A 25,360-nucleotide genomic window follows, 5' to 3' on the forward strand; every position below is an offset into this window, starting at 1 on the left:
CTGCGTGGAGTTTGCATGTTCCCCTCATGTTTGCATGAGTTTACCTTAGATGCTCCAGTTTCCTCCCACAGTCAAAAGACGGAAGGAAAGTTAATTGGCTTCTAGGAAAATTGTCCCTAGTACTGTATGAGCGAGTGAGTGTCTGTGTCTGTGTGTGCCCTGTGATGGACTGGTGTCCGGCCCGGGGTGTATCCTGCCTTGTGCCCCTTGCTTGATAGGATCTGGGTCCACCGTGACCCAGTATTGGATAAAGCAGTTAGAATATGGATGGAAGTCTGGTACTAAAAATTACAATCCATATTTTTTTCTATTAAATTATTGACCTATCTTTTAGCAGAAAGCCACTTGTTCCCAGTAAGGGACACCCTTTTATCCTGCAAGAGTTCATACCAAACACGTAGAGTGCAAGACTGGATGGGACACCAGTCTATTGCAGATTTGCACAGCCTGCCATCCACCCACAGAGATGCCAAGATGCCAATTAGACTGGGAGGCGTGTTTTTGAAGGTGAGAGAAAGCCCCTGCCAACAGGAGCCATGCAAACTCCACACAGAATGTGCTCTAGTTGGGTATCAAAATCGTGAGCTATGATACCAGCATACCACCCTTCTAGTTGGGCATTATTGATCTGGAATCTTCTGCTTCTGTAGCGTTCGCTTGGGTTGACTAAACAACCAAATGGGTGAAGAAAGTGTCAGGGTAAAATCACCTGAAGAAGACACCACAGCTGAAACATTGTGTTTCTTTTCTTCTCCTTTCAGCATGGAATAAACCGTTACTTATTCCTTTGCAGGGTAAAAGTAGGCCACTTGTGCTCCAGTTTAAAACCATCAGATTAAATTGTATTACAATTGAAGTGCAAACCACTGTTCTAAGCATCTGTGCTTTTGCCAGTAGACATCTTTGAGTTACGAAAGTGAACATTAAGTCTATAGTGTGTTGGAATGCCATTATATACAGTAAGCATGAGTCAATTATAGATTTTAACCAAACATTAAACACAGTAGTGCCCAACGTCTTGAAATCTTCAGGGATTTCAAGAATGAACGGCAAATCGAAAGAAAGTGTCATTTTTTGGAAGTTAAAAGCTAACAATTCTGTACAGGATGAGGTAAGATAAATAAGTAACTCTTAAGAAACTAACTATCTTTTCTTGTTGGAATCAAATTTAGCTAAAGACGGAATTTGGAAGGCGAGTTGTTATCTCTATTACGGGAGCACTTTTGCTGCGGTCATCTCACACTAGATGGCACTGTTTGTCACGGAATGTGACAGTGGTCTATAGTTGTAGTGTTTATGTAATGTTGTGTACACAACATCCATAAATTAAATCATAGATCCTGTGACCTAATGCGTTTTCACTTTCATTTATACATTATTCCTTTAAAAAATGTTCATTAACGAATGAAGTTCACGAATCTAGCTATCCTTTCGTCTTCTTTCACACTAGTAATATTCTACAATTGTCTTTGACATTATGAATGGAAATAATAAATTATTAATCGATTATCAATCAATTAGAATCGATATGGGAATATGTATACTAACGCATTACATGCATATCGTTTTAATGTTTTTTTTTTCATTTAAAAAAGCTTAACCTTTTCATTGAAAGTACACGTCCAGAAAAAAAAACAGTGTTACCATACAAATCCTACGTCAATCTTATTCTGAATGTAAAAGTGTGATGCTCATCCAGACATTAGCTGGATTGTATATCCAAATACAAATAAAGCAAGGACATTTTTATTGCTATTTACTTACAGGGGAGTATTTCTGTACAAATATCTGTTCCTTTAAGACCTAAATACCTCAATATTGCTAAATCAGGCTTAGAACCACAGAGGAAGCCACCGAATTTATTATTTTGAATTCTATATTACTGTTTTCCTAATTAAGCCGAATTATTCCTTCAATCTGAATCACTTTACCTTTAGATTTAACCATCAATTAGGAAACTGGGAGGTTTTTGCTTTGAATCTGTGTGTAAGTAGGGCCTGTGGAAAAGCTGATGAAATGGTCTTTCATGATCAGTTTATGTGGAAGTTGGTTAAAGTTTAATTTGTGTTATTATTTATTTTCTTTGAACATTACATCCTCAGCTGTGGCACAGAACGTCAAGTCAAGCAAATAGAACTGAGGTCGAAAATCAGTCCCTGTCATTACTCGGCTAGTTCAAATGGAAAAGGAGGTGATGCAAAACTATTACACCAAAAGCTCTCTTCTTGCAATGTATTGACGTTGTTATGTGGTCTGCGTTAATACCAAAAACAGCGTCTAGTGATCGCCTATATAAACAGCATGTGCTTCCGTAACATCTCTGACTCCTCAAAAATATTTTTTCCCGATTTTCTTGAGCCGGGTAGTTTGTTGATTATGCTTTGATTTCTTAAGAAAGATTTCTTAAGAATGCAAGACGAGGATGATAACTCCGAGTGACTTCTCCGTGGAGAGAAGTGATTTCAGTCTCCGGCAAAATGAATTCTCAGCAAAACAGCAGTTAATGATTGAAAGAGTGTTATCAAGCGCTGTGATTGATTTACAAGAAAGAATTGGTCTAAACGTTTATTGATGCGGTTGTTTACTTATTTGGTGTGCAGAAGGCTACTTAGTCTTTTTATGGGTTTATGGCTGGAACTAAAGATAGATGTGAAAAAATGTATTTGGCAAAATAAAGCACAGATTTTGGAATTGTAGTAGACTTTGTAAGGAATTCTAAAATGTTGGTCCTCTGCACTACTTCAATTAATATTTGGCCTTCATTTTAGAAACTATTGTCATTTCAATTAATGGCCAAATAGAGTTATATTCTCCATTTGTTTCTTCCTGGTAAATTACTTTCAGAATACAACTACTAAAGTTATTATTAATTTAGATCATAAATCAATATTTCTCTCTGGCTGACCAGTCATGCACATTTTTCTGTATAGCTGGAGCTCTGTTGTTTTTCTTCTGTGGAGGACATAAACTCCAGAATAAATCTTGGAAACAGATGGAATTAAGACCAATTATGTCAATAATTAATTCAATTAAGTCACAAAGACCTCTGATAGAAGAAATATCATCCATAAGGATCAGTGGGATAGACACAAGACATCTGTAAACAGAAGGCTGCCATCATAAATATTCACGAGTAATATACAAGTGCAGAGCGCTGGGGAGTCTTGATTTAACCTGGTCATTGTCTCTAGAAAAAGAACCCGCAGGTCTGGTCTTATCTAAATTCTTATTCCAACTAAGCACTGAATTGTTTAATTTTCTGCCCGGATGCAAACTAATGTAATCTTTAGCCACAGTAAGATATCTCAGAAGGTTTGGTTACTGTAAAATTATCATTGTAATCATTGTAATCATTCGATATGGAAAATAACAATGTTGAGGAGTATACAGTGCATTCTCCTGGGAGTGACGAGTGGATAATTAAATTAAGTGGTGCTTATTAATGTTAGTGCTGAAATATACTGCAAAACAAGCAAAAAGCAGTTTAAACGTGGGGTTAAATAAGTGCAATCTTCTTTAAACCCCACCTCAACTTTATTGGCTTCTGAGGGAAACTAGCAAACAACTTCAGAGATTAACAAAGACGTGTTCACATGGGGTTTTGCAAAGCAGGCTGCCAAGTTTTGCTGTGCAATTGGTGACAACAGCGGTGTGCTCATTTAAATTACTACAAGGGTCAGCGTTATCACAAGCCAGCCTTTTCACTGCTGATCACTTTCAGAGACAATTCAGTTGAACCAAAATGCACAATCGGTCATCTGCATTACTGGTCTGGTTGCAATATATACAGTATATAAGATAAGATCACTTTATTGGCCCTATACAAATTCTTGTACTAGGAATTGGTCTTTTCACATACCCCAACTTGCTCTCCATGAGACACACAAGCAGTGAGAGAGAAGCTTGGGGTCAGAGCACAAGGTCAGCCATTTATACAGCACCCCTGGAGCAGTTGGGGTTAAGGGCCTTGCTCAGGGGCCCAGCAGAGTTGGATTCCTCTGCCAGCTGCAGGATTTGAACCAGCAACTTTCCAGTCACACACACAGATCCTTAGCCACAGTGCCACCACTCCATTGTTATGTATAACATATATAACTATGATTATATATAGTGTTATATAGTAACTAGTAGGTAATCATACAGTAAATCATGTATATCTCCCAAGTAATGGTTTGTTATGTACTTACTGTATGCCGAATCTCAAATCACCTCTTACTAACAAGTCACGGGCTACTTAAGACAGTATGTGTGTTGCCTTTACTGAAGTGAAGACTGTTCTTGACCATATTAAGTCATCTACTATCTTCCCAGTGATGATTAATATCTTGGGATTATCTTGGGAGAACAAGATGAGTTATTATAATTGCCCAACACTCTGCCCCATAATTATAAGGTGGCAGGGAGGGGTTTGTGCAGCCGGTATTCAGACAAAAGGCCACTTTCACATTATGAAAAGTAAGTCATGAAGCTATTGAAGCACATTTCAGGTTTTAATAAAGATTTTTGCATCCACCCTGTCCATTACCGCCATTGTTTCCAATGTGAAATGTGCACTTTCTGCTTTTGCAGTCAAAGATTAGACCCAAGTAATGTTTCAGGTATGATATGGAATCACAACCCTTTATCCTTTATCTTTTCGCCACAGAGAAAGGCTTTTTCAGAGCCTTTCGCCATTCACGGTGCCTTAAAAACAGACAGCCAAATAAAAGGCACCTCTATTTTACGACGCTGCAAGTTTGAAGCGTGTCGGGTCCTAAGCGGTGTTGTTGCGTGGCGTGCTGAGCCCCACCCGGCCTGATCGAATCCTGCCTCTTTCAGGCAGCGGACGGCCAGCTGTGTCCAGGTGCTGAGAGATTACCGTCTGTAGGCTGATAATGCAGTCTGGCCACGAAACTCGCAGCTCAGTATGAACCATTGAGAAGCTCGGCAATGTGTTTTCTCGAAGTCGTACTTGCTACAGTATTGAAATGTTTTCGGACTACGTGTGATTGAGGTTTAGCACCACTTGTAAAATTAACTTTCCAAAGAGAAAATGCAGTTATTCTTTTGGATGTTTTTTTTTATGGTTTAATACAGTAGATTATTTAAATGTCTCCGTTACAAGGATTTTGAAATGTACGAGTGATTGCATTGCGTCTGTTTTCTCACTTTAAAAAAAGTTTCCAGCGCACATACTGTTTAGCTTTTTATTTGTGAGTGTGTTGATTGCGTAACCACCGGGGAAAAATATTTTATAGCGGCGGTGTAATATTAGACTCATCGGTGGTTTATGATTAGCTCAAGACCAAATAGTCAAATATGCGAGGGCAATTAGAGCTTCATAGATAACTGTTTTAGTTAATCTTTACAGAAAAACAGGTTTTATTTTGTGAACATCTTAAGGAGCAGCTTTGTCCTTCCGAAACACTTTACTTGATTTTCACAGCAATGCGACGAACATTATAGAAGAACATTTCAGAAACAGAAACGGCTCTTCCATTCCCTAAGGTATCTGACATGAAAATTTGAACATCGGACACTGACCAAAAATCTCAAACACAAAGGCTTTTCTTCTGTTAAGAAAATATACAACAATTCTTGGGGCATGAGGACAGTGCTAAATTGTACCCCATAAATCTAAATCTAACATCCTATCTGTGTGACAGTTTTAAAGTGAAAAAATTGAAAAGGTGATATGTTAAATCATCATTTGAATGCTAAAGTGAGTTACAACTTAGAACTGATCGACAGGAAACAGTAATTAATGCTGTACCACAGTGATCTGTATTATGACCACAGCTCTCCATAATATATATCAGTGATGTAGATTGATCATCTATATAAAGAAATAGTTAATGTGAAGGAGTAGGAGGATTAGAAAAAAAACTCTGTAGAAGCTGCAAAAGCAATTCAAAAGCACTTCAACTAAATTCACTGGACTGGGCAAACAGTTAGCAGATGACATTTAATGTAAATAAGTGCAGATAGAAAAAAAACCCATAAATTATAGTTATGAGAAAGGAAACAGTAAGATTGAAGAAAATATTTCTAAAATAGATTTCAATATGGGGAACAAATAAAAGGGCAAATGGGATGATAGTACTGTTTATAGAAATAAAAGCACAGACTTCAAATCAAGGGATGTTGATTTGAAAAGACACACTTGTAGGACCACATTTAGAGAACTGTGTTCAAGTTCAGGTCACCAGGGTACAAGATACACCTCTACTCTAGAAGCAGTTCAGAGAAGACACATTCCCAGACTCACAGGACTCTTTCACACTGACAGGCTTTTCAGTAACAGCTTGCAGGCTGACATCGAACCTCTTTAGTCTTTTTAGCAGCAGAGCCATCTGTACGGAGACCCATTTCAAGCTTCGACATTCTCCCATGGACTGTGAAAATGGAACTTCTTCAAACTAAACAAACTAGAGGATGTACTAGAGAGCAAGTGCATTTAAAACTGAGCACAGTAGGCACCTGTTTTTTTACACAAAGGGCAGTAGGAGTCTGCAACTAGCTACCCAAACAAACCTGATGGGGTTTAGCGGCCTCTTCTCATTTCTGTCATGTTCTTATGAAAAGCTCTTGGTCGTCTTGTCACCCAGCAGTCCTGTATCTCTTAATCTTAGTATTGTTTTGGATCAAGGAGAGACATTCACTGTAGGGGTGGTGGACTTCATGTCAGGGAGCATATATTTTAAATAAACAGGCTGAACCTAAACTGGCTTACGGTCTCAGAGGTTAATTATTATTCTGAATCATACTACTGCAATAACTGTGGTCCATCATGGAGATCACTGGATCCAGCCATCCGTCGTCCAACTGCTTTATCCAGTTCAGGGTCATGGGGAAGCCGGAGCCTGTCCCTGACAAGCAAGAGGACAAGGTGGGATACACCATGGAAGGGACGCTAGTCCATTGCAAGGCAGACCGACACAGACAGAACCATGCACACACTCACCAGGGCCGATTTTACCCAGAAGCCAATTATCTTGCCAAGTGTTTAGTAAAGTGGAGCACCCAGGAGCAAACCCCGTGAAACCAGGAAGAGCAAACAAAGTCCACACAGATAGCACCCCAGGAAATGAACCCTGGACCCCCATCACTGCATAGCAGCAATGTTAACCACTGCACAACTGTGGCACTTCTGGAGTGCAATTTCACTTATCGCAATTTCACTGATGCATCAGTGTAGTTATGTAATTGATCACAACATGTCAGGTTATACAGGAGTGCTTAAATCATCATTTCAGTCTAAAGGACGTAAATTTCTCTAATTTAGAGACATTAATACAGAGAAAAACTGCAATTTTATTTTCTTTTTCACTGAGAGAAAAAGACACCTTTTAATCATTCTCAAACATTATATTATGTTAACTATAGTATGTTACTGTACAGTTTGTTAAAATCCTGTCCTTTATTTTTCTGTTTTATCATTGCTTAGTTTTGCTTTTTCTGATATGTTGAAACATTTCTAAGCTGTTTTCTCCATGACCTTGTGAAAGATCGCCCGTAACAAAGTGTTTAAAGATGGTGTTTACCATGACTAGGGACCTTTTACATCAAAACGGATTGAGCAACACAAAATCGCATTTCAGCGTGTGTCCCCGGTGAAGCATATTCACAGTAAACAGGGGGATGTTGTCTGTCTAGAGGTCAATCTCAATGGATTAGTACTGCTTTCTTAGAACGTGCCAAATGAATTATGTTTTAAGAGCACTGTCTGTTACAAAAATCACAGTACAACCTTGCAAGTCTTACAAAAGCAGAAACAGTCACCTTGCATAGGTTTTAAGCATGTGTTTCCAAATTAAAGCAATTTAAGTCCTTCAGACTGTGAAAAGTGCCAAAACCAGTGACATCGCTACAGCCGTGAAACAATCTTTCCTAAGATGTCAGGTTCATGGAGTTATCAGTTAACAAGAGTTTATTCCATGACATTATACCACCTTATACCCACCTATCCCAGCCATCCCCAACAGGTAGGCAATGCTAAGCTTAACAGGGCTGAAATGTGCTGCCGCAAGCACACCTAGTTTCTTCTTTCATTTATCAACATTTATACAGATCAAAGTCATAAACTTACTGTTTTTGTTGTAGACGGGCTCTGAGAAACTGGCAGTTTCATTTTAATTCCTCACACTGTCTTCAGCTGTAGGCCCCAGTGCCCCCCAGACATGACCACTTTCCCATTTGTGCTTTTTTGTTTTTAAAAGAATGGCTACTACCCGCTCCTAAGTCACCGATGGCCTGAAATGAAGAGGTTTCTTTCGGGAGAAAGTACAAATAGGCAGCGGTTTGGAAATGGAGTTTGGTCAGTGGTCGGAGATTTCTATTCTGAAGATAGACAGGACTTTGTTCACAAACTGGAGTTTGAAATTTCAAAGGGGAAAATAGCAGAGGAGTTACATCAGTTTTTTAGAAGCTTTTACTGTTGACTTTTAGCCCCAGGCAGTTTGGATGACTGATTGTAGGACATAACTTGGCTTTAGTTTGACTGTATGTGTATTAAGAGTGGAGTATGGAGATAAACACTCGGAAGGCCATAATGTGCACTGTGCGCATTATTGCCCTACTGTGGCACGTTGGGACTACTTTGCAGTGACAATTATGCAGAAACAATGTTTTCTGTTGACTAATCTGTCTCAAACTCTAAAAAGTTTTCAGTCTTTTTCAGATATAAAATCGTCACCTGACTGTGCTTCAGACATTTGCCTTTAGCTTGTGTTTGTTTTGCTAGTTGCCATGTCAATAAAATGTGTATATATATTTTTTCAAAACCCTGCTGTACGAATAAGCAGTGTCAGCAGGAGGAACATTTTGTGGGTGTATAGTCCTCAGCATAGGAAGCCAAGAGAGAAATCCAAGCAGCTGGTGAGTGAAGTAACACAGCAGGCGTCATGCAGAATCTCCCCTTTTCACAACAGCTGGATCTGACACAGCACAACAACTCATCCTCATAAGGTTTAGGGGGAGAAACGCATTGTGAACAGAGTGGGATATATTTGTGAAAGTATTAAAATGATAATGACTTGTTAAATTAACGAGGCTGACTGTCTGGGTCCTCTACGCTCCAGTAGAAAGCAGTGAACTCTTTCTTTGCTTGTTTCAACCACATGCTAATGAAGAGCATTAGCACAGTAGTGTGGGAATCGAATGACTTTTTCCAGGTCATCAGTGAGAGGTTGAGCACACTATAGCAAATAGGAGCGCCGTGCCTACTGATTAAACCACTGTTAGTGAGTGTGCTGGGTTTAGTGATGAGCTCTTAAATGACAAGCTGGGCGAACAGCTAGGACACCAAATGGAAAAAATCTGGTAATAAACTGTGAAATAGCACTATATGCATATCAATTGTTTTTGTTCAATGTTTAATGCAGAGAGGATAGAAAGAGGGTTCCCTTTGTAACAAAGAATAGAACTAAGTTATAGTGGGTTTCTATTATGGGCCAATGGTATAGTAAAGTCTCTAGCCTTTGTAACCTTGTCTTTAGTATCCTGAATACTTTACTGAGTCCTGCAGGGGTAACACACGATTACTTTTCCCAGTTGGCCATGGGAGAAAAATATTGCCAGCTGAATACTCCCCTGGGTTCATTGTGCCCAGGAGTGTTTCGGTGATGAGATTGTGCAGAGCTCAGGACCTCTGGTTATAGTGCCTGATTTTGTTTTTTGAGGAAAAAGTTATTTTGGTTAAGAAGGGCTGGCAAGAATCTTTGATAATGTTTTTACGCTCTCTAAGCTAAAATGGGTTGGTAGTCATTCAATCCTTCAGACAGTGTAGATTGGCCTCCAGATCAGGAAGAGAGATGGGTTTTGTTTTTTGTTTCCTTTCTGGGGTTTAAATTGTTTGCTCTTTCACACTTATAAAAAAGAGCAATGTTATGTCAGAATTCTAAATCCTCCATACTGTAAGAGCCAAGCTATGGACAATCTGTCACATTGCTATTACTAGTAACATAGCTAGTAGGAGAAGACTGGCTGCCCAGCCATGTGATTGAAGCCATTTCCACCAGTTCTTTTAAGAAACAGCTGGATGAGATCCTCCGATCAACTACATGTAGGCATTGAAAACCACAGGGGTCAAATTTGACCAAAAGTCAAAAGAGATGAATGACCACCTCATATTTTTAAGCTTTATGTTTTTACCATTTTACTAATTTCAAGGCCTTACACGCTTCCAATTGTGATAAAAATGATATACCGTAGACTTTCAACTGTACAAATATACTCAAATGTACAATCATTTTTTTATCAGGCACTATGTCTCTGCTCACACACACGTGCCTGTAGCCTGTATAATCAGAAGTGGCTCATACTGTTGCTAGAAAAGAATTAAGTATTACGACAGTTTGACAAGAATTTACTTTATACGTCAAACAGCTACCGTGAGTTCCTGTCTAGATGGACAAGTCATGTTTGTCATGACTATTTTTAAAAAACCCTCTTGCGTTTAAGCTTTGTTCTGTTTGCCAAATTTAGGAAAAATTTTCAAGCATTGTTTCCCATCTCTCCACTGTGTTTATGGTGTGTTAAACTGTGTTTAAACGTGGATTGACTTTGGTCAAAATTGCCCCCAGTTTGTGTTGTGCTGTATTTTCATGGATACTGTATTTTGTTTTACTGTGCGAGCTTTGCCTTCTCATTTACCATTTCATTGTGCTTTTCCGTGGCTGTACTCAGATTTTCATGTGGCAACGTTTACACGGGTAATGGCAGTTTTTAAAAAGAATTTAAACATAGGGGCGGCATAGTGGCACAGTTAGTAAGCGATTGACGCCTCACAGTGCTGGGGTCCTGGGTTCAGTTCTAGATTGGAGGTACTATCCGCTCGGAGTTTGTATGTTCTCCCCATCCATGTTCATCTGAGTTTCCTCCAAGTGTTATGGTCCACAGTCTGAAAACATACTGTTCGGTTAATTGGCTTCTGGGAAAACTGGTGTGAGTGTGTGCGTGTTGTGCCTGTGTGTGCCTTGTGATGGACTGACATCCTGTCCAGTGTGTATCCTGCTTTGTCGCTGTTGCTTGCTGGGATACACTCTGGCTTGAATGTGACCTTGAATTGGAAGAAGGGGTTAGAAAATGGATGGATGGATTTAAATATAAGAAACTACATGGTTTCTCCTAAAAACAACAACCCAGAGCACAGCTGTGTTGTTACACATTTGTTAACAACATGTTTGGCAATGGAAAAACATTTTTTTGTTACTTTAGTTCACTACACAAGATTTTCACACCTGATGGTCTTGTAGGAAGCAGTTTTTCTTACAGCGTATGAAAATCAAACACACCTCAGTGAGTCACGCCCCACATAGTTTTAAGGGTGTTACTGTGATTAAAGTGCTGACTCTCACAAATTCACCTCTCATCGTCTGTAACCACAGTATAAACAATGTATCAGATCATTTGCCTGTAAGAGGGAATGTAAGTTGACACAAGGTAGTGCATTTAAGATTACATGCTCTTGAGTTTTGTGTTGAAACATAATGTAATTCCAGCCAAGATATGGGTATAACTCCCTTAAAGCAGCAGGGAAGATAGACATTTATTGCCTGTCAAGAACTTGCCTAACAAGAAAGGAACAGTTTTATGGAAACACTTTGAGGCTTCATTGTCACAAATGTGGCTATAAATGTTTAATTCCTCTGAATTATCAGTTTGGATGGTCAGTTACCCCTGCAAATGTCTACTGGATACTCCCTGTTCCCCAGACCGAAGTCTGGTTATTGTTAATCACCCACTTTGGGAGTGACCCTCATTAACTGGCCCAGATGCTGCTAACTTGAGCTTGGAAACACCAAGCTGGGGTTTCGAGTTCCAGCATAGCAATGACATCTAGACATTGAAGAGGAGAAATTCAGGCTGGGTTTTACAAGCCCAAGAAATTGGCTATAAGAGAAAAATAAGCTCATAAAACTAGACCTCTTTGTGAGCCAGGGTGAACTGTTAATGACTTATCAATTAAAAAGGTACAATTCAGCCATCTTGTTTGGAAAAAAAAGCAACTGTGTTCCAAGAAATCTTGAGTTGCATGATTAATTGTGCATTGTTGGCTTACATTACGTTTTGAAAGCAGTTATCAGAACTTGTCCCTTAATATCTCAGCAAGGCAAGAGGATAAAAAAACACCTTAACCTTGTAGATTATATTTTATAGACCTATATATTGCTGTTCTTAAGGGTTCATGGAAAAATGGAGATGTGTAGCAGCGATACAGGAGTTAATGAGAGTGGAGATAAGATATACTGTCAGCAGTGTCAAGTAATTTCGCCTGGTTCCGAGTTCCACATTTTTGGCTCCTCAAGTTCCGGAAACCAGCCAACACTGGTAAAAAAAAAAGCAATTGTGTAAATACGAACACCTCCACCTAGTTTCAGCAAAAGTGAAACAACCACAAAGATGTATTTTAACAATATATTTATATATCCATTTATTGTAATTATTATTTATCCATATATTGGAATTACAGGTCCAGGGATAGTCTGTCTTAATTTCTTTTGATTCCTGGCTGTCCTAAGATTTTCTTTAACTTTGCTCTACATTGTCCTTAAAAAGGGTATGAGCAAGAAAAGGCCAATCTGCCCACCTTGCTTTGAATATTAATAATTTGTTAATCAGAGAATCTCATTCAGCTTTTTTTTTAAATGTTCCCTTATTGTTATCATCAGCATTGTTACTTTTTTTAGTCTGCAGTCCTAAATGCGCTTTCCCCTAGTTTCCATTTGTATCATGTGGTCTTTTGCTTCATTGCTGATCTTGAGGAAGCCCATTGGACAGACACTTTACAAAGCCTTTCCCATCCTCTGTCCAGTACTGAGAAGAGCCCTGTCTGTGCAGGCATTATTTCTGAGCTCTCTCCCACATAGCAATGTGGCCATCCCTATATACAGAATGTGAAGTGTGAAGCTGCATCTGTGTGAGAGCGTCCAACAAAGAAGTAGGCTTAACTTTAAAAGTCAAATGAAATATAAATACCAACTTTTCTGTTGTGGAGCCTTCTTCAGATGTAGGATTTGGAATGAGGTCTTACTCTCCCATTGTAATATGTCTTCTACACAAGTCCTTTTCACACATCTAGCAGTTTCTTATCACAAAGATATCTAGCAGTTGCTTATCATAAAGAGCTTGTATTTTTAAGTTTGGACGTGGCGTATGTTTAAGTTCGAGGCAGCATGATGGTGCAGTAATTAGCATTGGTGCCTCACAGTATTGAGGCCCTAGATTCAATTCCAGAGCTGGGGTGCTGTGTGTGTCGAGCTTGCATGTTCTCCCCGTTTTCACGTGGGTTTCCTTTGGGTGCTCCAGCTTCCTTCCTCAGCCCAGAGACACGTTAAATTTATTTGGTTCTGAGAAAAGTAGCCCTGGTCCGTGTATGTGTCTGTATGTGTGCCCAGTGATGGACTGGTGTCCCATCCAGGGTGTAGCCTGCCTTGCGCCTGTTACTTGCCAGGATAGGCTCTGGTTCCCCTGTTCTCCCAGTGACCCAATTTAGTGGTTAGTGGTTAGAAAATGGATGGTAGCAGTTTGAAGTGTCTGTTGTCATTACATTTCCCTATTTCTCCCAAGCACTCTGAACCTGAGTGGTCTGTCATTTGTTTATTTGGATTGTCATATTTGTCAAAGGCATATTTGTCATCAGGATAGTGTAATATCAGAGATTAGCTCACCAGTATGTTTATACAATCTGGCCTCCTCAATATTGCTCTTAATTCAGCTGGTGAAACATCTTTGAGCTCTGCTTGGTCTACTTAGTACAGTAGGTCTATGGCTGCCAGGCATCACCCAAGCTGTGACCCGTTCTGCATTAAGTGCTTTGGGATTTGTTAGGATGAAAAGCATTGTATAAAATGTATTATATTATATTATTTTCCTGGATATCTCAGCAGTTGAGCTACCATGCAGTAATTATAGGTGCGTTTTTATACTGTATCTGATCAAACAGATGCTGTAAATATAAAGTAGAACTCATCTCAATTCTATTGGTGTGATACTGTAATAAAAGTTGCAGGAGAATTTCCACTAAGACATGTAGCAAATTTATATTTTTCAATTCTCTTTATAAAGTTAAGCGGGAACTGCAGTCCCAGTTTTTCATTCTGGTCATCAAATCTCATTTACAAAAATGAATTGACTGTGTCACACAATTTTACAAATCGTGAACTTGGTGAAAGTACTGTATGGGCACTATGTTTTGTAGTGAACTGCTGGTCTCACCACAGCCGAGAATGAGAGTTCACAAGAATTCCTGCTCAGTAGTCACTGTAATGACTAATGTCAAGTGATTTCCGAGCGAATAATCACAGGCTGTGCAGCAGACACTTCACTGCAGAAATGTCCCAATCTGATCTGCAAACAGAGTAAACAATTATGTAGCACTGTCAGCAAAACCGTCTCAAAAGTCGAGAGCAATATTTCTATGGGATTAAAAGCAATGTGTTCGCAAGCCTGCTTCTTTACAGTATAATAGAGCCATTTTACCTCACCTCGTTCTGAATTGCAGACAACAATGGCAATATGGCACTGCGCATACCTGGAAATCTCATCTATTTTGTGATGTAAACTGGAGGTTTTACACATTACTGTATACATTTTACTTTGTGGTTTGAACACTGACTCATCAATGCCGATTCTTTCCCACAACGAAATATAGAAATAGCCTTGCAGTCCCATTTAATTTATCTCCCCCAGTGGGGGGTTTTGAAATACAGCAGATTTGTTTTATAGCTTCTCCATGCTCTTGCTCTGAAGATCATTGACCTGTAGGCTTCTGATGCTGCATACTGCTACTTTCTCTCTGCAAATAAAAGGCTCTTCTGTTTTACATTTTAACCTGCACTGAGGGTGTGTCATATTTCCCCAATTAAAATTTTAAATGAAGATGGCTTGACGAGCTCGAGGTTTTATTGACAAACGGGCATGTTTGTGAAGAAAGGTAGTTCTCTTCTTTGATTTGCTGGGTACCTTTTGATCACGCACAGTGAAAACTGACCAGGAAAAGCATACAATGCAAACAACGTGATATGCCGAAAGGTATTCCAGCTTCTTTGGAAAAGAAGAACACAGGTCTATTCTCAGTGGAGCAATTAGCTTGATTTCTTTGCGTCGGTTATTTGCTAATGATCTCAAATGGCCAAAGGATTTTACTTCACAATCCAAATTTGTCCTACATTTTGTTAAACTAACACTAAAACGCAGGAATCTCTGCTTGGGCTGGTGCAACTTGTACTCTTAAAAGTGCAGCCGCACTGCCCTGCAATGGTTGAAGTGATTATGCTTAATTCACATTTTAATGGGAATAATAGACCTGTTGTACTGGAGTCCCATCCAGGGTGGTACAGTGGTTAAACAGAAATTAATCAAGTACAAGTTTATTGTCATTATACTCATACACAGGTATATGTATAACAAAATGCTATTTAGCTAGCTCTCAGACGGTAAGCAGTACAAAAAAAACAACAATACAATTGTATAAGAAAAGAAAGACAGAGACAACAGGCAATGTGGAAAACAATATCAGATGTACAAAATCATACCTCAACAGAATGAAATAAAGGATAGAAAATTATGGGGAGTGAGGAAGAGGTAGATTTCAATGTTAGCATTGCTCCCTCGCAGTGCTGGGGCCCTGGATTCAATTCCTGTGTTGCTATCTGCATACTTACCTTTACCCTACACTGATAAAATGCAGTTTGTAAGATGGATGATTAATATAACTCACTGGATTAAAAAAATGCACTGGAATGAAGATCATACAGTAGTACATCGCCCTATACATTTTTTTTTGATAATGAGCCACAGAACAGTTTTCAGATACAGAGCTGCAGTAATATTGCTTGATATTCTACATATTCCCCTGTCCCTTCAATTCAAAGGTTCAGGATGGATTCCACAGTATGAATATGTAAGACTGCACTGCCTCTTTTCCACCATTCAGATGGATAACAACACTGGAAATGTCGAGTGAGCCTCTCTCTGATTGTTCTAAAACAATCAAGTCTGGGAGCACCTGAAAATCGAAATACGCAAAGGTAGCTGTTTCAACTTCTCACCAATCACAGATCACATGTTGCACACAAAAGCGATTGTCTTCAGCAAGATTAGAGCTGCATAAATCATAATGCATTCACAACACTGCTTGGAGCAAGACACACTGAAGGCTTAGGAACAAGTCATAGGTTTATTCCATGCTGAAAAGAAAAGAAGAAAGAAAACACAACGTTTCGGCTGTGGAGCCTTCTTCAGGTGTGAGGTGAAGAAGGCTCCACGGCTGAAACGTTGTGTTTTCTTTCTTCTTTTTTTCAGCATGGAATAAACCTATTACTTGTTCCTTTGCAGCCTGAGCATGCTGATGCAGCTCCCCACCTGAGCTACATATTGAAGGCTTAGCTGTTTTGAAACTTTTCACACATTATTTATGATTTACTTTACTTTATGGTGTTACCTTGCACTGGATCATAGAAATAATGTGACTATTATAATAGATATTTCTAAGGAAATATCTGATGTCATGGTTTACTCATTGCTGCTTTGTAGCTCTGGAGCCTTGCGTTCAATTCCAGACCTGGGGAGTGATCTGCATGGAGTTTGTATGTTCTCTGCATGTTCCTGTGGGTTTTCTTCCACAGTCCAAAAGCATATTGGTAGGTTGGCTTCTGGGAAAATTGACCATGATGTGAGTATGTGTCTATATGTGTGTTTGCCCTGTGATGGATTGGTGTCCCGTCCAGGGTGAACCTACTTTCCCCCAAATTGGAAGACGTGATTAGAAAATAGAGAGATGGATGATTTAGACACTGATTAGTGCAGTAAATAACCTAATAAGAACCTAGTTGAAAGATGTACAACCCCAGTTCTACATTGACCTACGTTCCATCTACAACATGAATATGTTCTCTGGAATAATCAAGTTGCTCTAAGGGTGAAAATTGTAATGTGTGTTCCACATTTTGTTTGGTACTTAAACAAAAGTGACAGGTCTCGGTTCTGAGTCAAGAGGTTCTTGAAGCCCTGAAAGCCTTAGTTTTTTACTCAGACTCTTTTGTTTCTTACACCTTCTGGAAGTGCATGGGATTCAATTTACAGTTTCAGCACAGGGACAGATAGAAGATTATCATTGTGAAGCAGTTTGAACCTTGTTAGACTTTAGTAGCTGTGGGGTCATGTGGAAATGGTACTGATGAAATTAAAAGGCAAATATAAGTTCAACAAAATCTGTTCACAAAAATGCTCTTGATGAAAGAGAAGTGTGACATTTTCCGTGTTTGATGTACTGTGTATGCAAAATTCTGCAGTTCAGTTGAGTAAAGCTGAATTACCGAAAAGGGTATGCACATAGATTCTTATGTCATCTGGAGAGTTTTGTTTCTTGTCATCTTGAGTTCCCTCATTACTCAGAAGGACTTTTATTTTTCAATTTATAGATTCTCTTACTGTATTCCTAATAACACTCAGCCCACATTTCTACCTGATATTTAATATAATCAAATGGAGCATGTGCTTTACATGATAGCTTAAAATGAAGTGGAAAATTGTCTTTTAAAAACAACTTTGTGCCACACCACAAAGAATTGTTTTTCATTAATTAGAACTGGATAAGAATTTATCAAGACTATGAAAATTTGGAGGTAGAGGGGGCTGGAATCTAACTTAAAAAGTGAACACCGGAACACTATGTCTCCTATCTGCACGGATACAAAATTACCTTTTAAAAATATTACACATGCAGCAGATATCAGCACAAATTCATGCCATTAAAACCATAAACATTTAAAAAAAAACTTGGTTCTGCTATCTCTCAAAAAACAACCTGATACACCAAAGGGGCTGGCTGGCTAAACATTAATCTCCCAGCTCCTCCACCTCCAAAGACTAGAGGCCAGGGAGGAGACTGATCTCATCAGTCACAACCAGGACCCAGTTCTTCCTGGTCAGGAAAGCTTCTCCCATCCCTACAGAGCAAGGTCTTGGTGAGTGGGAGAGGGGCCCTTACCACATCCAGAGTTTTGGGAGCTGATAATGCGTCTGTCCAAAGCCCTGCTAGACATGGAGATGGCAGATTATAGTGAGGCCTTAGACCCGGCCTACACCACCCTGGAGTTTGAAAATATGCAGGTTCTGGCACTGGGCACAGGTGAGTGTGTAGGGTTTTTTTTAATCTGGGTTATTGTCACAATGATTGTGAAGTTTGGAAGCTTACCTTTCTGTTGTAGGCATGTCACTGCTACAGTACATGGTGATATACAGTAGACATCCTTGCAGGCTCTCATCCTGCTCAAAGCCATCATTTGCCATGTTAAAATGCTAGTTCTGAAGGAAGCACCATGCTTTGGCTGTGTGATGATGTATCTGGAACAAGGCTCCTTAATTCACACTCGGCAAAACCAGGCATGAGCTTCACTCCCGGACTGAGTACTTTAGTGCTATTTCATTTCTTTCTTTCGCCATTGGCAGCCTCCACTTTTTCCCTGCTCACTTATGTCATAGTGGTTTAGTTGAATTTTGCTGCTGTTATTTAGCTTTTAGAGGTTTCGATGCTGAACTTTAGGTTGGTCATTTCATAAATGTTCAGTATGTGTGTCCGATATTACAGACTGAGCAATACAATGAGGGGAGTGTTAAAGATTTGCCTTCATGTAGGTTTTTCCTACGTCTTTGGCTGCTGATGTGGGCCTGCAATTGTAAGTTATTGGTAAACAAAAAGGTTTAAGTGTTAGTCTCATAGGGAATGTGCTCTATCTCGTAGTATGATTATATATTATGACATGTTGAAGCAGATGCCTTGATGAAATTATTATTATTAGCTTTGCATTGGATGAATTGGTTTAATCTCTATAACTGTAATCACTGGTGTCTAGGAAAACGACTAGACCAATTCAATCATTGCATTGATTTTCACTGATAATTGAGCAGCACTCAAGAGGAGATGTCAGGGCTCAATACAATCATCCCACTGACTGGGTAATTAATTAACTCAATATCTGACAGTTCTAGTTAAGTTTATTTGAACTGGAATGCCTGAATTGGGCAGAAAGTTGTCACAAATGTCTGACTCATTTAATCACTCAGCTAAATAGCTCATAGACAGTCCTGAATACATAACCATATTATTCTGTTTAACAAGGTTAAGCTGAAAACCTGACTGTGAAGCTTTCTTTTTTACCAAAAGAAAACACACTTATTGTTTTATGTGTTCAAGACTGTATTTATATGATAATGCTAGCAACGTATTTCGTCATTGATCTATTCTGGTTCTTGATCGATCTCTTTTGTCAAAGCTATGTTCATTTCTATAAAAAACTGCAGCTTCTCTCCTTGCTCAGGTAATGGATACTTTTGTGTGGCAGTTCAAAGTTGCAAAAGCATTGTTTTTCTCCACATTTATTAGCCTGCGAATGAGTGTATAGTTGATCAGCAAAGGAAAAAAATGAAACCTTTTCTATTTGAACTGGAGTTGTGGACATGTGTTTGCCTTTTTATTGTTTTGGGTCTTCTGGTTTTCTGGTTGCGTGATGTTGATTGTTCTGCTGTACAACTACAGAAAGTTAATTTTGCTTAAACATCTTAGGCATCAGCACAGTTCATGTAGCTGAAAGTCACTGTTGTACATGATTTTTAAAGTGTTTAAAGATGTCTGGCACATGTGCCTTTTAACGTACCTGTGATTCCATACTACAACTATGATTTAATAATTAAATCAGTTGGTGTTCAGAAAAAAAATAGAGAAACTAACAGTCAAACCTAACCAGGTACTCCTTTCACTCTCAGAGCCTGTTGCTCTTGTCACCTAAACACGCTCACCATAACTCTTGAAAGACCTGGATGACGGAAATTAACTCATGTTTAACCTACTTCATCTTGTCTAGGGTGTCCATAAAAATCCAAGGACTGAAACATATTTTTTTTTCATTGATTTAGAGTTTTAAGAATGAAAGCTGATTTGACGTGGGGTGAAAACATTTTGCTGCAATGACAAAAATGAATAAGTTATTGATCTTACTTGGATACCTAACATATCAGCACCTCTTATTTGCAGTGCTTCTCAATGCGTAAGCATGCTGTGATTATGAATGCATTGAAAGCATAGGAGGACTAGACATATAAAAGTTTATTAAAAAATCTATTGTAGGTTCTGTCCACAAATTGTCATAGTGAGAACTAATACAAGGAAATCTGAGACTGATTCCTATTCTGATTTTTTTTATTCAGATGTAATTCTTCTCCCATGAAAGGCTTTTACAGTATGTAGACATGACTTCTGTAGACATACAGTATATATTTTTATCTTATAGGTACAAACCATAAGCTGAAAATGCAAAAAGGATAATTTAATCAGAATCATTTCAAACAGATTGCCGATTGCTGATGAATCATAATGGCATGGTTGAATCTTGATTGTAAAATATCCCTTTTCAATTTTTGGAACTATACATATCAGAAAGCCCTTTCCCCAGAGGTTAAACATAGATTTGGAGACTATGTCACTGGGAAAAGCCAGGAAATTTTAATGTTGGAAAATCATTACAATCCTGTTCTACCATCCCTACAGAACAAAATGACCATTAGTAAGGGGTTACACAGATATCTGTAGTTGGGATGGAAATACAGAGTACCATAAGTCAATATTCACAAATCTATTCACCTTTCAATGCTGTATATCTTAATTTCCCTGGGTGATCATTATGAAGCTAATATTAAGTTCCTCATAAATAATTTCTCTCTTTTGGTTGGTCATATTAATGTGGAAGTGAACCCACTGACACGCTTGCAGCGTGTCTTGTCAGTTGGTTGTCCAGCCACTGTCATGTGTTTGGCTGACTACAATGGGACTCTGTGATACCAATCACTGCTCAGGGGTCTAAACACACACACCCAGTATTCACTCATTCGATGTCAAAAAGGCACCAGTCATTTTTACAATCTGCTCAGTCTCCATTCTGACTGCCTATCACCTGTTAACGTGTGGCTGTCTCTCGACTGATGATGACTCTTTTCAACTCCGGGCTCCACTGTAGAAAGTGTAAATGGTGCCCCAGAAGTTTTAAACAGCTACTAAGATAGCGTTCCTATTCAGTTGTCTACTTTCATTACTCAATTCGTTACAATTCATGACTCAATTTCTATTTATATCAGCTACCAATTGGGCTACATTTATTCCCATTTGTTTTTATGTTCTGAGTGAACAACCGAGGCCCAGATAAGTTAATAAAGTAATATGCAGAGCTTCTTTTAAAACATTTTAACATGACCGCAGAGCATACTTTTCTCTTTTGTGTGGCTCTATATGATCTAAAATGTGGAGTGGGATACTGTTGGGGTGACTTTCAATTGCTTCAAGCAGGAGCCTGTCCCAGCAAGCTCAGTACACCCCGGACAGACGTCTGTGTCGCCGGGCAGACACAAACACCGACACGCACACACTCACACCAGGGCCAATCTTCCAAGAAGCCCATTAAACTACCAGCAGGTCTTTGGACTGCTTGAGGAAACCCATGTTAACCGAGGGAGAACATGCAAACTCCACCCAGACAGCCCCCCCCCCCAGCTCCAGAAGTGAATCCAGGACCCCAGAGTTGCGAGGCAGCAATGCTGACCATTGCACAACCATGCTGCCCAACCTCTGGGCCAGTTGCTATTCAAGAACCTGCTTCAAGGGTCCAGGAATCCTACTGAGAAACGCTGACATGTGCCCATTTGCCTGTGTCCGCAGATTCTTCCCCTGCAGAAAGCGCCAGTATGAACGCCTCCAGCCAGATGGGTGCGGGCAGCCTGTGCGCCATCTGCGGAGACAGGGCCACAGGGAAGCACTACGGAGCGTCCAGCTGTGATGGCTGCAAGGGCTTTTTCCGGCGGAGCGTGCGGAAGAACCACATGTACTCGTGCAGGTGAGGGGCTGGCAGGTGGCTGTTCCCATACCCAAGACGAGGAAAGCCATAAGCCGCATGGTCAATAGCCACTCATTGATCTACATTGTGGCTGTGGGATGACATCCAATGGTTAATAGAAACAAAATCCTGGCTCTAAAAATAGTATTTCAACTATGAGTGAAGCTTTACGCATCCTTACCAAGGCAAACCCATAAGATGTATATGGTTTTATATATAGGGAATATTTCCCAAGAAATCGCTCCACAGATGTTATCTAGCAACCCCATAGAGATCATATTCCAGAGCATTTCTTTCACATTTCTCATTGTGGTGCTTAACCGTATCTAATCAAGGAAGCAGACTTACCTTGGTGTCACATTACCGACTTAACAGTGTAAATCGAAGTTAGTCATGTTCCGTTCCCAACATACAAAAAGGGAACTTATTTGCAAAGCAAACAGTTTGGGGTTTTTACTAGCTGTTGAAGCCTAGCATCACAACTGACATCCGTGGAGAGAAATTCTCACGAACTCTTTTCCACCTTTCAATGAGTATTCCCACACCCAAAATTATCCCATGAATTACAGTAACTCTTTGTACAAACGGACAGATAGAATTTGACGGCTGATGTTTACATTCATGAGCAAAAGAAATGCAACACTTAAGGGCTGATGGACCTTAATCAAGTATTTCAAACGTAGATTTCAAATACGTTCAAATTTACTTCTCAATGTATCCAAAAACAGTGCCCTTCCAGCCATTAACTAACCAGTTCATCCATTACGTGGTCACATAGGGGATGGAGTCTATCCTGGCAAGCAGACCTGGCACAAGGCAGGATACACCTTGGACTGGACGCCAGTCCATCGCAGGGCACATACAGACCAACACAGACACACACTCTCACACCAGAGCCAGGTTCTCTCATAGACCAGGTAACCTGCACTGTCTCAATGAAAGCATTGCAAAGCTCATATTAGATCAACTCCCTGAGCATGAACATAAACCTAGCAGGCTCATAGATCAGCCTAAGAATAAATTGTAATGGGATATTCTGCCTGCTAATGAAGACTGATCTCAGGGACGCACGCTTCTCTCGCAGACAGCCCACCTATGGTAGGAGCTGCAACCAGGAGCTGGCCATTTCTCCTGGCTCATATCTTTCACAGCTCTTGCATTCAGCAAAATCATGACTTTTTGAATGGCTATTGATGCATGATCTTAATCTTCTCTTTGTAGTGATTTTAACTCAAAAATCAAACACTGAGCGAGCACCTTTGATTTTATTATCCCAAGGAACAATACCACTCAATCAACAGACCTATCAGCTTCCTCTTTGATATGTAAATCACATTATCCATCCATACATGGGCTAATCACTTTATCCAGCACAGGGTCATGGGGGAGACAGAGCCCATCCTGGGTAGCAACTGGCTTAAGGCAGGGTACACCCTGGACAGGATCCAGTCCATCACAGGGAAAACACAAACAGACACCCACCCACTCACATCAGTTTTCCCAGAAGCCACTTAACCTATCAACAGGTTTTTAGACTATGGGAGGAAACTGGAGCCCCCGGAATAAACCCACACAACAACGTGGAAAACATGCAAACTCCACACATGACAGCCCCCCAGGTCCAGAATTGACCCCAGATCACCAGCTGAAAGGCAGCAATGTTAATCAGTGTTCCACTTTGCCAGCCTCTAAATCACTTCTGCTTTTCCAGTACTATATTTTAGTTTGGACCAAAACCTTTCATGTTGGCAAAAGCAACAGCAACTATACGAATTCTAGATCCTTCTCAATATATTGAGTTTGCAATTCTCCATTGTCAATGTGAGGCTGATCCAGTATAGCTCCTGTGTCAAGAGCTGCCTTGGTCCAGGGAGTCAGGAAACTGGGAAAGAGCAGTCTGATGAGGGCTGCTGAGGGGCAGGGTAGGTTCCTTATGTTGGCCAGGTGGTGTGGTGTGATTCTGGCCATTAATGCTGCAGCAGTCACCCATCAGAATGAATGATCCCACGATTTCGAACAGCCCAGTCAAGGGGACTATTCTTATGCTAGAGTTTGCTGCTTTGCTGACTGCAGCAGAGATCTGCTGAATAATTATTGCAACAATAAAAAATACACACGGAGAACCGACAGATCTGAAAGGCATCTCGTACATATCACTCACACATGCTTGAACAATGTGATTAAATCCCCATTTTTATAGGTAACCGTTAAACCACTAGTTTCTAAAGGCTTGGAGCAAGTTAACCGCGTTCAATGAAGCAGATAATTTGTTGAATGAAGTAATTTGGAGATCATTTAGAAAACCCCGTGGACCACAGAGTTCTATTAAATAAACAAATCACTTCCTTAATTGATCGATAACTTACAAGCATTCCCAATCATTAACAACAGGTGATTTAGGGGTGACTTAAAAAAAAGTCCCGGGGTAGGATTCTCCAGCTTTTCTACTGGATATCGTCTGGCTTCATTTTAACTGCAACATAAAGATAAATTGTAACATTATTACTGCAGGATTCTGCTAACACTCAGAAACATCCTGGTCAGAATAGCTCTTCCTTACAGCACAAAGAGTTTATAACAAGCACAGTCAAACACCTCTTTTTTTCTTCCTGATGTCTGTCAGAATTATCTGCTGGATGTTTATTGAACCAAAAATAAAGCTTTTCAGTTACTTTATTCGTTTTGCGGTTTATGTTTTAAATGTTCCCTTTTGTTTTGTTTTTTCGCTTCCCAGATTTAGCAGACAGTGTATTGTGGACAAAGATAAGCGAAATCAATGTCGATACTGTAGGTTGAAGAAATGTTTTCGGGCAGGCATGAAAAAAGAAGGTAAGGCTATTTTTCCACAACGAGTTTTACTGGAAGGTCTTTATAACTCGCTTTTTCTTCCATCTCGGTTGTGCAATCCTGTCATTATCCATTTTTTTAAGCATCGGATCTATGTTGTAAATTGTAATAAAGTATGTAAGCAAATATAGCATCAGATTGCAGTTTACTTTTGTCTCATTTACATTAATACCACAAGAATGTTTCTCTTACTGTTTAGTATTGCTCTGTATTTATAAAAAAAATGGACATCGGCAAAAGAACTGAAAGTCGTGTGTTGCTTATATAATTTGGGTGAAGATATTGAATTTCTAACACAAAAAAAAGCGATTCGGATTGCGGCACTCCCAAGTATAGAAGAGACTGCAGCAATTTTTGGAAACTCACCTCTTAAAATTAGGCGGAAAAATAGCAATCCCGTTTCATAGCAAGTTCTATAACTACTGTAGCATTTCTATTAAAGCGGGCATACATGCACAGTACCTCTCGCACTGTACAGTGGATAGTAAGACTAGTTAACTGTTACCGCTGCAGAGAAGGGGGTACTGTATTACAGACTGGCATAGTCGCCATGGGTTTTGAGAATTTCTTTTACCATTTTTAGCAGCCTGTTCAAAACACAATGCTTTGAAGTGTGGCCCATTGCTGGTTAAGAATTGATCAATTAACAC

At 39.6% G+C, this 25,360-nt stretch overlaps 1 protein-coding gene and 1 long non-coding RNA gene across 6 annotated transcripts in view; one reads left to right on the forward strand and one right to left on the reverse strand.

Annotated features, from left to right (window-relative positions):
- LOC107079554 (uncharacterized) overlaps window positions 1-8,348 on the reverse strand; it is a 28,718-nt gene extending 20,370 nt beyond the window's left edge. Inside the window, exons 1-2 of one of the 3 annotated variants that reach the window (XR_011181700.1) lie at window positions 8,069-8,348; window positions 6,514-6,848 (exon numbers count right to left, since the gene is read on the reverse strand). This is a non-coding gene — a long non-coding RNA (uncharacterized lncRNA). The remainder of the gene's footprint in view (window positions 1-6,513; window positions 6,849-8,068) is intronic. The other 2 variants (XR_001480499.2, XR_001480498.2) reach the window with 2 other exon arrangements.
- The window catches only part of hnf4a (hepatocyte nuclear factor 4, alpha), a 46,940-nt gene that overhangs the window by 9,754 nt on the left and 11,826 nt on the right, over window positions 1-25,360 (forward strand). For 2 of the 3 annotated variants that reach the window (XM_069179310.1, XM_069179311.1), the window contains exons 2-3: window positions 21,689-21,863; window positions 24,598-24,692. In XM_069179310.1, coding sequence (XP_069035411.1) covers window positions 21,689-21,863; window positions 24,598-24,692 — 270 coding nt within the window. Of the gene's footprint in view, window positions 1-17,878; window positions 18,113-21,688; window positions 21,864-24,597; window positions 24,693-25,360 lie in introns of those variants that run through there. The other variant, XM_069179309.1, reaches the window with a different exon arrangement.

The sequence above is a fragment of the Lepisosteus oculatus genome, chromosome 16, assembly GCF_040954835.1.
Source record: "Lepisosteus oculatus isolate fLepOcu1 chromosome 16, fLepOcu1.hap2, whole genome shotgun sequence".
Taxonomy (NCBI): Eukaryota; Metazoa; Chordata; class Actinopteri; order Semionotiformes; family Lepisosteidae; genus Lepisosteus; species Lepisosteus oculatus.